A 16,400-nucleotide genomic window follows, 5' to 3' on the forward strand; every position below is an offset into this window, starting at 1 on the left:
AACTCTCCCATGTCACGCCCCTCCTCCGCACCCTCCACTGGCTCCCGGTAGCAGCTCGCATCAGATTCAAGACCCTGGTGCTCGCCTACCGGGCGGCAAAGGGAACAGCCCCTCCCTGCTTGCAAGCAATGGTTAGCCCCCAAACCATCACTCCGCTCTTCCGCCTCAGCTGCCCGTCTGGCACCTCTACGTGGATGCAGCGGCCGTGCCACTTGGTCACGGTTTTTCACTGTCCTGGCGCCCCGCTGGTGGAAAGAGCTTCCCCCCATTGTCAGAACTGCAGAGTCACTACCGATCTTCCGCTGTGGATTGAAAACCCATCTCTTCAGGCTACATCTTAACAGTCCTTCCTAAGACCTCTTCACCCCCACTACCCTCCCTGTACTAGCCCTAACACCAACCCTTGAGACCTCTTCACCCCTGTACAAGTTCTCTCCTGTTAATAAATAATTATAAAAAAAAAAAAATTGGCTTCTGGCATTACGACTGCCAATAGCCCCTGGTGTGAGCATTGATGACTTTGTCTTATGATGACTGTTCGATAGATGATTCACTGTAATGAATCATGTATGAATCAAATGTATTTGTTGTAAGTCACTTTGGATAAAGGCGTCTGCTAAATGCCATAAATGTAAATGTAAATGTAGAAGGTGTACAGGTGTTCCTAATAAAGTCCTCAGTGAGTGTATAATCATGCTCCATAAGGAAGCTCAAGCTGAGAACAGGTTTTTATTACCGGCATAAGTCTTGTTGTTCTTTGGAGGCCAGAAAGGAGCTGGTACGGTGTACATTCCTGTCGGTCTTAGATTTTAGTGATGTTGTATATACAGTGGGGGAAATAATTATTTGATCCCCTGCTGATTTTGTTAGTTTGCCCGATTACAAAGAAATGAGCGGTCTATAATTTTTATGGTACTTTTATTTTAACAAATAGAGACAGAATATCAACAAAGAAGTCCAGAAAAAACACATTATATAAAGTTATAAATTCATTTGCATTTGATCGAAGGAAATAAGTATTTGATCCCCAAGCAAAACATGACTTAGCACTTGGTGGAGAAACCCTTGCTGGCAAGCACAGAAGTCAGACGTTTCTTATAGTTGGTCACCAGGTTTGCACACATCTCAGGAGGGATTTTGGTCCACTCCTCTTTACAGATCCTCTCCAAATCCTGAAGGTTTCAAGGCTTTTGCTTGGCAACTCGAAGCTTCAGCTCCCTCCACAAATGTTCTATAGGATTAAGGTCTGGAGACTAGCTAGGCCACTCCATGACCTTAGTGTGCTTCTTCTTGAGCCACTCCTTTGTTGCCTTGGCTGTAGGTTTTGGGTCATTGTCATGCTGGAAGACCCATCCTCAGTGCTCTGGCTGAGGGAAGGAGGTTCTCGTCCAAGATCTTACGGTACATGGCCCCGTCCATTGGCCCCTCAATGCAGTGAAGTCGTCCTGTACCCTTAGCAGAGAAACAACCCCAAAGCATAATGTTTCCACCTCCGTGTTTGACGGTGGGGATGGTGTTCTTGGGATTGTAGCATTCAGCATTTCTCTCCCTCCAAACACGAAGAGTCGAATTTATGCCAAAGAGTTCAATTTTGGTCTCATCTGACCACATCACCTTCTCCCAAGCCTTCTCTGAATCATTTAGGTGTTCATTGGCAAACTTCAGATGGGCCTGTACATGTGCCTTCTTGAGCAGGGGGACCTTGCGGGCACTGCAGGATTTCAATCCGTTACGGTGTAGTGTGTTACCAATGGTTTTCTTGGTGACTGTGGTCCCAGCTGCCTTGACATCATTACCAAGCTCCTCCCGTGTAGTTCTGGGCTGATCCCTCACCCTTCTCATGATCATCCTTACCCCACGAGGCAAGATCTTGCATGGAGCTCCAGGCCGAGGGAGATTGATGGTTATTTTGTATTTCTTCCATTTTCTAATAATTGCACCAACAGTTGTCTCCTTCTCACCAAGCTTCTTGCTGATGGTCTTGTAGCCCATTCCAGCCTTGTGCAGGTCTACAACTCTTACCCTGATGTCCTTTGAATGTTCTTTGGTCTTGCCCATGGTGGTGGAGAGGTTGGAATGGAAGAGATTGATTCTATTGACAGGTGTCTTTTATACCCATAACAAGCAGAGATTAGGAGTACTTTTCCTAAAGTGACAGGACTAATCTGTGTGCCTCATGGGCATATAACCGGTCTGTATGAGCCAGAATTCTTGCTGGTTTGTAGGGGATAAAATACTTATTTCCTTCGATCAAATGCAAATGAATTTATAACTTTATATAATGTGTTTTTTCTGGACTTCTTTGTTGATATTCTGTCTCTATTTGTTAAAATAAAAGTACCATAAAATGTATAGACCGCTCATTTCTTTGTAATCGGGCAAACTAACAAAATCAGCAGGGGATCAAATAATTATTTCCCCCACTGTATGTAGGCCTCTACCACTACCCTGAGAGCACTTGATTCAGCTCTTATTGTGGTGGGCGATTTCAACCAGGCATCGCTGAAACAAGCAATTCCCAAACTTCACCAACACATCGATGTAAACACACGTGCCGGAAGTATTCTCTATCACTGCTACACCCCCTTCCGTCACACCTCCGTTCGGAAAATCAGACCACTCCTCCATCCTACTTCTGCCCGCCTACAGACACAAGCTGAAACTCGCTCCACCCACCGTGAGAACGATCCAGGTTTGGTCCAAGGAGACAGAGGCTGTTCTACCTGGACGACGCAGACCGGAAAATCTACCGCGAGAGGAATGACGACCTACATGGGTACGCGCAAGGAGTCATGGGATTCATACAACACGGAATACAGGAAGTTGTCCCCACAAAGACCGTACGGCTGTTTCCAAATCAGAAACCGTGGATAAATAGCGCAGTCAGAGCTGCACTCACCGCGAGAGACACAGCCTTCAAATGACATCACCAACGACAAGAAAGCCCGCTACGACCTCCGCAGAGTGATCAAGGTAGCCAAACGGGAATACAGCAATAAGATAGAGTCACAACTATGCAGCAACAACCCACGCAGCATGTGGCAAGGGCTACACACCATCTCAGACTTCAAAGGGAGACCTGGCTGCGCAGCTACTGTAGCTAGCTCTCTCCCGGACGAGCTGAACAGTTTCTACACCCGCTTCGAAAACTCCAACGCCATCCCACCAGAGAAGATACACACCGCGGACAGCACTGCCAGCGCCCTGGTCATCACCGAAGCAGAGGTGCGCAGGCAGTTCGGGCGCATCAACATCCGCAAGGCGGCTGGACCAGACGGCCGGGTGATCAGAGTGTGCGCAGTGCAACTGGCTGGTGTGTTCACGGACATATTCAACCTCTCCCTCTCCACAGTCCCCTCCTGCTTCAAGTCATCCACCATTGCCCCAGTGTCGAAGAAGAGCAAGGTAGCATGCCTAAACGACTGGCGCCCTGTTGCTCTCGCTCCCATCGTGAGCAAATGCTTTGAGAGGCATGTCAAGGCCCAGATCTGCAGCATGCTCCCTCCCACCCTGGACCCTCACCAATTTGCCTACAGGCAAAACAGATCCACTGACGACGCCGACACCGTCGCCACCGCACTCCACCCTCACCCACCTGGAGAAGAGGAACACCTACGTGAGGATGCTGTTCGTTGACTACAGTTTGGCATTCAACACTATTGTCCACTCCAGGCTCGACACCAAGCTGAGGAACCTAGGCCTCAACCCCGGCCTATGCGACTGGATACTGAACTCCCTGTGGACCGACGACAGGTGGTGAGAATGGGCTCAGAGACCTGAGTCCCCTCCTCTACTCCCTGTACACCCACGACTGCGTGGCCACTCATGGCTCCAACTCTGTGATCAAATTCGCTGATGACACCACAGTGATTGGCCTGATCACAGACGGCAATGAGACGGCCTACAGGAGAGAGGTTGAGCGCCTGGCCCAATAGAGCCAGGAGAACAACCTCTCTCTCAACACCGACAAGACCAAGGAGCTGGTGGTGGACTTCAGGAAGAAAGGCCGGGAACAGGACCCTATCACCATCAACGGGTCCACAGTAGAGAGAGTCAACAGCTTCAAGTTCCTGGGCGTCCATATCTCCGACGACCTCACCTGGGACGAGCACACCAATCAGGTGGTGAAAAAGGCACAGCAGCGCCTCTTCCACCTCAGGCAGCTGAGGAAGGTTGGCATGGGGCCCAAGATCCTGCAGTCCTTCTACAGGGGCACTACCGAGAGCATCCTGACGGGATGCATCACTGCCTGGCACGGCAACTGCACCGCCCTCAACCGCAAGGCGCTGCAGAAGGTGGTGCGGACAGCTGAGCGCATCAGTGGATGTGAGTTTCCCTCCATCCAGGACATATATAACAAGCGATGTGTCAGCAAAGCCTGGAGGATCATCAGAGACCCCAGCCACCCCAATCACAGCCTGTTCGAACTGTTGCCGTCCAAAAGACGGAGCCTCCTCCGGAGCCTCAGGGCTAAAACTCAGAGGCTCTCCAACAGCTACTTCCCCCAGGCTATCAGGCTCATGAACAAGCCTACCCCAAACCCATGACTTTACCCCCAGCACACCCACAGAATGGACTCTACTAGCACACAGTCACTTTAAACAAACACCTCTTACACCAAGGGCACAGTGCAATAATAATGACATTCCACTGAATCACTTTACTTTTACTCTACTATTTATATTGCAATTGTGTCATGTCTATTGTCTTGTGTCCCCAACAATCGTCACTGTCCAACTGTCTCACTTATATTGTACTGTCACTTATTGTCTTGTCTCACTTATCTTGTACTATGTCACTTATTGTCTTGTCCTTACCTCATTGCACTACTGCGTATTTGTATTATTTGTATTTTGTATGCTGCAAGGAACCGAGCCCAAGAATTTTACTCCCTGCACTCGTGTATGAGACGTAACAAATAAACTTGAAATCATGCGGCCCTCAGGTTCATTACCAACCACAAACATCTGACATCATTGTGATCTCTACAGTGCTGTTGGCTGGTCGTCATTGACTCTGTTTGAGCCTACGCATTGGTATACTCTGATTTATTAGGCCGTACTGGGTAAAATGTTATTTTATCTCTGTTCCTTTTTGATTAGGTCAGAAAATAAATATCAGTTATGGTCTCACTCACACTTGCTTTTAACGGTCCCAAAAATAAGAATAGGTTATGGTTGAAATAGTTTTATCTACTCAGCTCCATGGTCCTGGAATTCTCTCCAGAACAGTTTTAAACTTGATGATTTTGTCCCTTTGGTGGAGTTTAAACACTTGGTCGATGCAAATATCACAGATGTGTGTAACTGTCTTTCCGACAGCTGTTTTTAGTTATGACGCTTGTGTTTCTATATGTAAGTGTTGTACTGTATGTGTGTCCATAGTTTGTTCAATGTTGTGTTTGTGCATGTAAGTTGTTTTGTCTGAAACTTTGTTCCCCCTGCTGCTATTGAAACAGGTCTTTCTTGAAAAAGAGATTTTACCTCAATGTGACTAACCTGTATAAATAAAGGTTAAATAAATACATTTAAAAAAACAATATCAGCCAATCAATATCTATACATCATATTACATGTGCAGTGCTATAGGCCTGATACTCTATAATAAGCATATTTTCAACCCTGCAAAATATAAAAAGTAAACAGTCTAGTGTCAACATGTTTGTCTAACTCTCCTGTGATTTTAAAGCCACAGGGAATCCTCGATAGGCTGCAAGCTACCATTGGCCTGGCCTTATCGACATCTTTTACTCTCTCACACACACACACACACGTCACCAGAGAGAGACCTCCACAACCACAGAATACAACAGTAGTGTGATGCTGTGGAGGACCAACGAGGAAGAGAGAGGAACTGAGTGTGTATGGAATGATGTGCAGAAAGGAAGGGTTCACACTCTACTCTACAAGACAGACACCTCTACTCCACTCAGGGTCTTTGCAGTCAGGAGAGAGGAGAGGAGAGGAGAGGAGGGGAGAGAGAGAACGTGACAGGAGGAACAGAAGGCATAAAGTGGAGTGCAATAAAAGTCCTCTCCCTGCTCGGGCTCACAGAGAGAGAGAGAGATTTGGAGATTTGGATGATCTCTGTTTACTTTCCATTTGGCCCCCTGCCCATCTCCCCCATCCTGCCCCACCTTCCCCCCTCCATATGCCACGTTTCCAGCAGAGTGCTTGCAGCCATTCCTGATCACAGATAATTACAGAAAGGTTGCTCCCAAACCAGTGTGTCCTCCGGTAGAGGGTGTGTGTTCTGGTAGAGAGTGTGTAGAGAGTGTGTCCACTGGTAGAGAGTGTGTAGAGAGTGTGTCCTTTGGTAGAGAGTGTGTCCTTTGGTAGACTGTGTAGAGAGTGTTTAGAAAGTGTGTCCTCTGGTAGGGAGTGTGTAGAGAGTGTGTCCTCTGGTGGGGAGTGTGTAGAGAGTGTGTCCTCTGGTAGAGAGTGAGTAGAGAGTGTGTCCTCTGGTAGGGAGTGTGTAGAGTGTGTTGTCTGGTAGAGAGTGTGTCCTCTGGTAGAGTGTATTGAGAGTGTGTCCTTTGGTAGAGTGTGTAGAGAGTGTGTCCTCTGGTAGAGAGTGTGTAGAGTGTGTGTCCTCTGGTAGAGAATGTGAAGAGAGTGTGTCCTCAGGTAGAGTGTGTTGAGAGTGTGTCTTTTGGTAGAGTGTGTAGAGGGTGTGTCCTCTGGTGGAGAGTGTGTAGAGGGTGTGTCCTCTGGTAGAGTGTGTGTAGAGAGTGCGTCCTCTAGGAGAGAGTGTCCCCTCTGGTAGAGAGTGTGTAGAGAGTGTGTCCTCTGGTAGAGAATGTGAAGAGAGTGTGTCCTCTGGTAGGGAGTGTGTAGAAAGTGTGTCCTCTGGTCGAGATTGTGTCCTCTGGTAGAGAGTGTGTAGAGAGTGTGTCCTCTGGTAGAGAGTGTGTAGAGAGTGTGTCCTCTGGTAGAGAGTGTAAAGAGAGTGTGTCCTCTGGGAGAGAGTGTGTCCTCTGGTAGAGAGTGTGTCCTCAGGTAGAGTGTGAAGAGTGTGTCCTCTGGTAGGGAGTGTGTCCTCAGGTAGTGTGTGTTGAGAGTGTGTCCTTTGGTAGAGTGTGTAGAGGGTGTGTCCTCTGGTGGAGAGTGTGTAGAGAGTGTGTTCTATGGTAGAGAGTGTGTCATCTGGTAGAAAGACTGGCTCATTGTAATGCATGGAATGGAATGAGGAACGGTATCAAACACTGTGTGTGTGTGCTCTGTACTGTACATGTAATTCTCATGCTGTCATGAAATACGAATACTTTAATGGAACATAACTTATACTATGTAGCCTAATACTACAGTTATACTAATGCTGGAGAGATTACTCTCACTCTAACCCAGGCCAAGGAGATGATCCTCAGCAGGCATCCCTCTATCAAAGCCATCTATCAATGGATAGACAGACAGACATACACAGTTAGATTGACAGACCATGTAGACAGCCAGGCAGTCAGCCAGCCAGACATACACAGACAGACAGTCAGACACACAGACATACACACAGACAGACAGACAGACAATGAGACACACGGATGGACATAGACAGACAGACCTCCCGGTGTGCTGACATCTACAGTTGAAGTCAGAAGTTTAAACTTAGGTCATTAAAACTCCAGAAAATGATGTCATGGCTTTAGATAGGCTAATTGATATAATTTGAGTCAATTGGAGGTGTACCTGTGGATGTATTTTAAGGCCTACCTTGAAACTCAGTGCCTCTTTGCTTGACATCATGGGAAAATCAAAAGAAATCAGCCAAGACCTCAGAAAAAAGGTTGTGGACCTCTACAAGTCTGGTTCATCCTTGGGAGCAATTTCCAAACGCCTGAAGGTAGAACGTTCATCTGTACAAACAACAGTACGCAAGTATCAACACCATGGGACCACGCAGCCATCTCCTAGAGATGAACGTACTTCGGCGCGAAAAGTGCAAATCAAACCCAGAACAACAGCAAAGGACCTTGTGAAGATGCTGGAGGAAACAGGTGCAAAAGTATCTATATCCACAGTAAAACAAGTCCTATATCGACATAACCCGAAAGGCCGCTCAGCAAGGAAGAAGCCACTGCTCCAAAACCGCCATAAAAAGCCAGACTACGGTTTGCTACTGCACATGGGAACAAAGATCTTACTTTTTGGAGAAATGTCCTCTGGTCTGATGAAACAAAAATGTAACTGTTTGGCCGTAATGACCATTGTTATGTTTGGAGGAAAAAGAACACCATCCCAACCGTGAAGCACGGGGGTGGCAGCATCATGTTGTGGGGGTGTTTTGCTGCAGGAGGGACTGGTGCACTTCACAAAATGGATGGCATCATGAGGAAGGAAAATGATATATTGGATACATTGAAGCAACATCTCAAGACATCAGCCAAGAAGTTAAAGCTTGGTCGCAAATAGGTCTTCCAAATGGACAATGACCCCAAGTATACTTCCAAAGTTGTGGCAAAATGGCTTAAGGACAACAAAGTCAAGGTATTGGAGTGGCCATCACAAAGCCCTGACCTCAATCCTATAGAAAATGTGTGGGCAGAACTGAAAAAGCATGTGCGAGCAAGGAGGCCTACAAACCTGACTCAGTTACACAAGTTGTGTCAGGAGGAATGGGCCAAAATTCCACCAACTTATTGTGGGAAGCTTGTGGAAGGCTACCCAAAACATTTGACCCAAGTTAAACAATTTAAAGGCAATACTACCAAATACTAACTAAGTGTATGTAAACTTCTGACCCACTGGGAATGTGATGAAAGAAATAAAAGCTGAAATAAATAATTCTCTCTACTACTATTCTGACATTTCACATTCTTAAAATAAAGTAAGCTAAGCTAAGACAGGGAATGTTTACTAGGATTAAATGTCAGGAATTGTGAGTTTAAATGTATGTGGCTAAGGTAAACTTCCGACTTCAACTGTATTAGTCCTTGGTGGTTCAATAAGCATACACAGGAAGGACTAATCGATGGGGAATTAGTGGGGGAGGGGGCTAAGTGAGGACTAAAGCTCTCTCGCACGCACACACACTTCTGTGTCTTTGGGAGGTGTGGAGAGGAAAGATCCCAGTAGTTTTCATTGATAGAAAAGCAGAGGATGTTTCATCAACTGAAGGAAGGGATAGAGGTGGCAACAGAGAAGAGGAGGAACTACGTGAGACAACGCGGTTGTTCTAGTGAAGAGGCAGAAGCTGTTGTTGTAGTGAAGAGGCATGCACTAACACAGATGTGATTCGGCCTTCTTTCTTACAGTTCAGAGTGAATTAGGAGGAAAAGCAGGACAGAGGTTCGGTAGATGACATTTTTTTTTCCCTCACTGGCAGAGTACTATGAGTCCATTTGCGTGTTGCTGTTCGTTACTTTAATCCATACTTTCTTTTTTAGAAGAAAACAATACTTACGGAAGGTTCAACAACTATTTGTAAATCATAATTATGACGTTGATATGAGTTGAGCCCTTCTTTCTCGAGTATCCATAATCATAGTCAGACCTTTTCTGAAGCTAACAACAACACAGTTCTAGGGTTCCAGTTATAGAATGTATGTGAGACCCGCTTTTCAAGAACCTCTTAACCCAGCAACCACCACCACAGGTTACTGTATATCTACCTAGCTTGTTAGCTGTGTGGAGAGTTAGCCTAGCTTAGCATGGCTAACGCTAACACAAGCAGTGTAGTGGTGTGATAGCTGTGTTGAGAGCTAGCCTAGCATGGCTAATGCTAACACAGGCAGTGTAGTGGTGTGACCTCAACACAACAATCACATGACAGATGCAAACACCAACAGGCCAAACACAGAGGATCATGAATGAACCATGCAACCATAGGTTTCCTTACCTTGGCAATTTGCAGCAATACTATACAGTGCTTGATGGACTCTACCATACTCTGAAAGAAACATAGCAGAGAGAATGAAACACAGCACTCACACTCGGACGGAAGATTCTACAAATACTTAACATCCATGGTGCATACTTACAGATGTGGTCTCCTTCAAATGCTCAATCTTCTGAGAAAAAAAAAAGATATATGAACATTGTGTGTTTCACAAGATTCAAAACTAGCCAGGGGATAACACCGAGTAAGAAAACATGTCACAATTATCACCATGAAATGTTCCTAATGACTGTAGAGATAAAACACTAGGACTATGAATAGGCTACACCAGGAGAAGAAGGAGCAGAGAGGGAGAAGAGGAGAGGGAGGACAAGAGAGAAAGAACATGAGAGGAAGGAGAGGGAGAACAGGAAAGGGAGGAGAGGGAGAAGAGAGAGAACAGGAAAGGGAGGAGAGGGAGAACATGAGAGGGAGAACAGGAAAGGGAAGCAGAGGAGAGGGAGAAGACGAGAGGGAGGACAGGGAAGAGGAGAGGGGGAACAAGATGGGGAGAACAACACTATAATGAGGCTCCGACAGAAGAGGTAAAACAAGAGAACAGAACAGAGATCTGGTTACTCACTCTGCGTGACTCATTGTCTTTGGAGTCTTTGATCTTCTCATCAAAGAGCTAGAGGAGAGAAGAGAGGTGCATTATGGGTCTGGAGAGGACAGCCAGGTGTCGCAGTGAGGAGTCACGGTTATTATATTCATTAGCCTAGCGTGGCTAAAGACTCACCTTCACCTGGTCAATGAGGATCTGCAGGTATGCGTCAGCCTCCGAGAGTTTCTTGTCAAAGTCCTGGACACTCGGAACAAAGCCAGACTCTGCTTCCTGAAGATGAAAACAACACAAACAGATGATTGATCAATCAGATTCAAATAGACGGTACAACCTCATCAGACTAAGCAGGGCAAGGTGGGCTTTGTAGTTCTCTGCCACTTTCAGGTTCACAGTGATGTTCTCAATACAGGTAGTCCTGAGACATGTTTGTCTCTGCTAAAAGCTTGTGTATACAGTATGTGTTGGCATATGGCAGCCATATACACTCACCGGCCACTTTATTAGGTACACCTTGCTAGTACCGGGTTGGACCCCTTTTGCCTTCAGAACTGCCTTAATTCTTTGTGGCATAGATTCAACAAGGTGCAGGAAACATTCCTCAGAGATTTTGGTCCATATTGACATGATAGCATCATTGCTGCAGATTTGTCGGCTGCACATCCATGATGTGAATCTCCCGTTCCACCACATCCCAAAGGTGCTCTATTGGATTGAGATCTGGTGACTGTGGAGGCCATTGGAGTACAGTGAACTCATTGTCATGTTCAAGAAACCGGTTTGAGATGATGTGAGCTTTGTGACATGGTGTGTTATCCTGCTGGAAGTAGCCATCAGAAGATGGGTACACTGTGGTCATAAGGGGATGGACATGGTCAGCAACAATACTCAGGTAGGCTGTGGCATTTAAATGATGCTCAGATGGTACTAAGGGGCCCAAAGTGTGCCAAGAAAATATCCCCCACACCATTAGATATTTGCGTACAGTTGTACCTAATAAAGTGGCCGGTGAGTGTACAGTATGTAAAAGTCTCCAATAGTTTGGTCTCCTGGTTTTGAGCCTTTCTAACAACAACAGGTTGTCCTAGTGGACAGGGATAACAACAACAGGTTGTGAACCTAGGTGAACTAGGTAGGTGAACACAGCTCAAAAATGTATCATAAAAAGCACCAACTAAGCACCATTTGGTACTTTATAGTTGTAAAACAAATTGAATTTGTCGAAATGAGCACCAGAAAATACCCAATGTTACCACAGGACTGCCTCCTAGTCAATACCACCTAACTACCAGTTTAGATGGCCACTGTCTGAAGTTAACTACCAGTGTAGACCTAACGACCAATGTAGACAGTCACGGTCTGAAGTTACAGTTGAAGTGGTAAATCCCTGTACCAGTGTAGCTGTGGTGTGACGCGGTCCTACATTCCTATTACAGCCCGAGGAACATGGCTGTTTCCCAACTCCAGCGCGTCTGACTGGGATATGCAGGAAAGCCATTAAACACAACGCCACAACTCCAGCCGCTTTCTAATGTTTAGCCTGTAAAAAAAAAAAAAAAAGTCTAGTGCCTTCCTAGTACTACTTCTCGTCCAGCCTATAGCAAGTACTGTACTGTATGGAGCAACACTGCTGTACTGGAGCTTCAAAAGGGATAAAGAAACCACTGTCAATAGAGCCTGGCCTAAAAATCAACCAGAGGAACCCAGCCTGTTCCTAACAAAGCTAATGCTACGTAGCATACTGTACATCCACACTGGCAAATCACTGCTATAGCACTGTAGCTACCACAACTGTTTATTCCATTAACTCAATGTCACTTGATCTGTTTTAATGAGCTCATTATATAGCATCCTGAACTACAACATTGTAGAAACGAATGCTAAACAAATACAGTTTAGGCTAGTCTAAGTGAGCGAGTTTAGGCTAGTCCCCCCCCCCTGACCTCCATAAGAAATTAACACCTAACCCCCCCACCACCCCACTTCCACTCCCTATGTTTGTGTGGCCACACAGATTAGATTAGATTAGGCTGCACCGGCGCCCTCCTACCGTCTGTCCGCCTGCCCGCCTGTCTGTCTGTCGGTCGGTCCCCTGTGACGGTGATGGCAGTGTAACAAAGTCCGTTGTACACAGAGGCAGACGCAGTATCGTAGTGAGGGATTTTGTCCCGTTTATTATCACAAACATTCGCTAGCTCGGCTTTTCAGCCCGTCTCAAAGTTCTTGCGACTTTTCAGTCGTCTCCCTCGGAAGCCACTCCTGACGTTCCCAGCCCACCTACTGAAATGACAAAGGCACACACATCTTAAGCACTAGCCAACGAGGCTTCATTTGCAACAGGTGTGCAACGAAGCCTCGCCGACACAACCCTGGCCACGGTCCTGTAGCTCCCTCGACAGGCCGAACGCTGCATGTCCCCCCACAGGCAGTCAGTGGGGGTATTTACAGGACGCCGTGCTCGGAGGGACATCCCTCTACCTCGTCCTTTGCTTCTCTCCCTGTCTCGTCACCAGGCTGCTACTTCTGCACCACAGACCAGACTGTCCCTGCTCCCCTCTCTCCTCCTCTCAGTCGCACACGCAGGGGCTGCTCTCTGCTCCCCTAACACACACACACACACACGTGCACACGCCTCTCTACTCTTCAGCTCACCTACAGTAACAGGCAGCAGAAACGAGACTTGAGTGTTTTTTTTATCGATCTACAGTGTTTTCTCCTCCATCAGCTCAGAGAAAAGCGTTCTAGCTAAATCCAACAGCAGAGTGTTCTCGCTAACAGCTAAGTCTAACTGAGAGTGTACTAGCTAAACTACACTCACCGGCCACTTTATTAGGTACACCTGTTCAACTGCTCAGTAACGCAAATATCTAATCAGCCAATCACATGGCAGCAACTCAATGCATTTAGGCATGTAGACATGGTCAAGACGACCTGCTGAAGTTCAAACCAAGCATCAGACTGGGGAAGAAAGGTGATTTAAGTGACTTTGAACGTGGCATGGTTGTTGGTGCCAGACGGGCTGGTCTGAGTATTTCAGAAACTGCTGATCTACTGGGATTTTCACGCACAACCATCTCTAGGGTTTACAGAGAATGGTCCGAAAAAGAGAAAATATCCAGTGAGTGGCAGTTCTCAGGGAGAAAATGCCTTGTTGATGCCAGAGGATAGAAAGGCAACAGTAACTCAAATAACCACTCGTAACAACCAAGGTATACAGAACACCATCTCTGAACGCACAACACGTCGAACCTCGAAGCAGATGGGCTACAAAAGGGGGTCCAACCCAGTACTAGCAAGGTGTACCTAATAAAGTGGCCGGTGAGTGTAACTAAAGGCTATGCAGGAGAAGTTAATCCTGGGGTCCTCCTCCTACACTTCTCACAGGATATACACACAGAACTAGGAGAAACAGCAGCAGCACAAGCCCTTGCATGTGACAAGCATCAACAGCTGCTGTGATTGGATAAAGCTGTGGGGGCAGATGTCTGACTGATAAAGTAAGCTGGGCTCTGATTGCCTGTTGGGTCACATGACTCCCCACTTCCACCCTCTGTTTGCAAATGGTGTTCCTTGTTTGTGAGTTCTCTCACACACACACAACCTTTAAGTCCTAAAAACACCACCATGTCAGATGAGTGTGTACTGTGCACTTACCCTCAGTTGGAGGGTGTGGCGGAGGATAGTTCCCTCTAAGGCGTGGATCCACTTCTCCCGTTCGTCTGCATCGCGGGCTGGGAGGGGAAACACACACAGATGTCTGTCTCTCTTAGTCCAGAGAGACAGACAGCAGACACAAAGCAGTGAGGTCCCGGCCTGGCAGAAACAACTCCTCTGGCCTCCGAGTTTAGCACAACTGACTCAGAAGACACAGTCCAAGTGCTACCCTCTTCTGGCTATGTTGTCATCCTGATGCAGTGTTGGGCTAGACAAGAGAGCAGTGAGCTAGGTTCAGAATCAGAATCAGAATTATTTTATTTGTCCATACAGGAAATTGACTTGGTGAGGTTGGTGCATGGGACATACAAAACAATAGCAAATATTGACAAGAAATTTACAAAATAGCAAAATATTAATAAAATAGCAATAACAAATTTACAAAAAAGAACAATAAAACAATACATTTTGTAGGCTGTGCGAGGCTAAGTGGCAATGAGGCTAGAGGCTGTGAAATGGGTATAGGGCATGTACACTATAAATTAGAATAATTTTAAACAATTATAAATTACACTGTCAGTGCATTGTGTGTGTGTGTGTGTGTGTGTGTGTGAAAGGGTGGAAGTCCCAGAGTCAGTGAGAGGCAGGGAGCTTGTTTGTGAGCCCCACTGCCATGAGGAAGAGACTGTTCAGGAGGTTTTGATTGACCGGAACCTTTTGCCGGATGGAAGTCTATGGAAGAGGTGGTGACCAGGATGGGAAGGATCAGCGATGATCTTTCCTGCTCTCTTACTGGTCCTGGAGTGGAACAGGTCCAGGAGACACGGCAGGCTGCAGCCGATGACCTTCTCGGCTGACCGAATGGTCCGCTGTAGTCTGCCTTTGTCCTTGGCAGTGGAGGCAGCGAACCAGATGGTGATTGATGAGCTGGACTCAATGACGGCTGTGTAGAACTCGACCATCACTTTCTGCGGCATGTTGAATTTCTTCAGCTGCCGCAGGAAGAACATCCTCTGCTGGGCCTTCTTGATGGTGGAGGTGATGTTCTCCGCCCACCTGAGGTCCTTTGAAATTATTGTCCCCAGGAATCTGAATGACTCCACAGTGTTAACTGGGGAGTCACACATGATGAGGGGGGCGGTTGGGGCTGGGCTTCTCCTCAAGTCTACTACCATCTCTACAGTTTTTAGGGCCTTCAGCTCCAAGTTGCTCTGGCTGCACCAGGAAGCCAGGCTGTCAACTTCCTCTCTGTAGGCAGACTCATCCCCATTGGAGATTAATCCAATGATTCAAGATTTGTCACGTGCATACAAGTATACAGTGAAATGCAAAAGTGACAGTGCCACAGAGGAGTGCAACAATAAGATTAAAAATAAATAGAATATAGACAGCAGTATAAACAGCAATGTAAGCAATGTACACAATGGAATGGCTATATACAATGGCAATGACAGGTTAACAGTACAGTTAATTACAGTGAAAGATGAGTCTGCAATGGATAATTATGTGTGTGCATATGTGTTATAGGGGGGGGGGGTTGGAACTCCCATGGTCCTTTCTGCAAGGCGTACCACCCTTTGCAGAGCTCGCCTGTCCTGGGCCGTGCTGTTACCGTACCAGACGGTGATGTTGCCAGCCAGGATGCTCTCCACAGCTCCAGAGTAGAAGGACTGAAGGATCCTCCGGGAGACTTTAAATTTCCTCAGCTGCTTGAGATGGAACAGGCGTTGCCTTGCCTTTCCCACCAGTGTGCTGATGTGGGTAGTCCAGGTCAGGTCTTCTGTGATGTGGACTCCCAGGTATTTAAAACTGCTGACCCTGTCCACAGCAGTCCCACCGATGTCCAGCGGCATGTAGGTCCTTAGTTGTTGTGCTCTCCTGAAGTCCACAATCAGCTCTTTTGTCTTGGAGACATTCAAGATGAGGCTATTCTCCTGACACCAGAGTGACAGGTCCGCCACCTCGTCCAGGAAGGCTTCCTCATTGTTGCCTGAGATCAGCCCCACCACGACTGTGTCGTCCGCAAACTTAATGATGGAGTTGTCGCTGGACTTAGCCACACAGTCGTGGGTGTACAGGGAGTAGAGGAGGGGACTAAGGACGCAGCCCTGGGGGGACCCTGTGCTCAGGATGAGTGAGATGGAGGTGTGTCTACCCACCCTGACCACCTGTGGCCTGGCCGTCAGGAAGTCCAGGATCCAGGCACACAGGGGAGTGTTCAGTCCTAATCCAATCATCGTTTCAGCCAGTCTGGTGGGGACAATGAGGGTTATGTCATCCGCGAACTTCAGGAGTTTGACAGAAGGGTGGCTAG

The 16,400-nt window shown here is 47.0% G+C and overlaps 1 protein-coding gene across 3 annotated transcripts in view; it reads right to left on the reverse strand.

The window, feature by feature from the left end:
- The window catches only part of LOC310824224 (oxysterol-binding protein-related protein 9-like), a 76,535-nt gene that overhangs the window by 47,402 nt on the left and 12,733 nt on the right, over positions 1-16,400 (reverse strand). The window contains exons 1-6 of one of the 3 annotated variants that reach the window (XM_083697052.1): positions 14,087-14,183; positions 12,483-12,712; positions 10,610-10,705; positions 10,454-10,501; positions 9,974-10,003; positions 9,832-9,882 (exon numbers count right to left, since the gene is read on the reverse strand). In XM_083697052.1, coding sequence (XP_083553178.1) covers positions 9,832-9,882; positions 9,974-10,003; positions 10,454-10,501; positions 10,610-10,705; positions 12,483-12,620 — 363 coding nt within the window. In that variant the 5' untranslated portion in view covers positions 12,621-12,712; positions 14,087-14,183. Of the gene's footprint in view, positions 1-9,831; positions 9,883-9,973; positions 10,004-10,453; positions 10,502-10,609; positions 10,706-12,482; positions 12,713-14,086; positions 14,198-16,400 lie in introns of those variants that run through there. The other 2 variants (XM_083697053.1, XM_083697051.1) reach the window with 2 other exon arrangements.

This window comes from Argentina silus (assembly GCF_951799395.1).
Source record: "Argentina silus genome assembly, chromosome: Y".
NCBI lineage: Eukaryota > Metazoa > Chordata > Actinopteri > Argentiniformes > Argentinidae > Argentina > Argentina silus.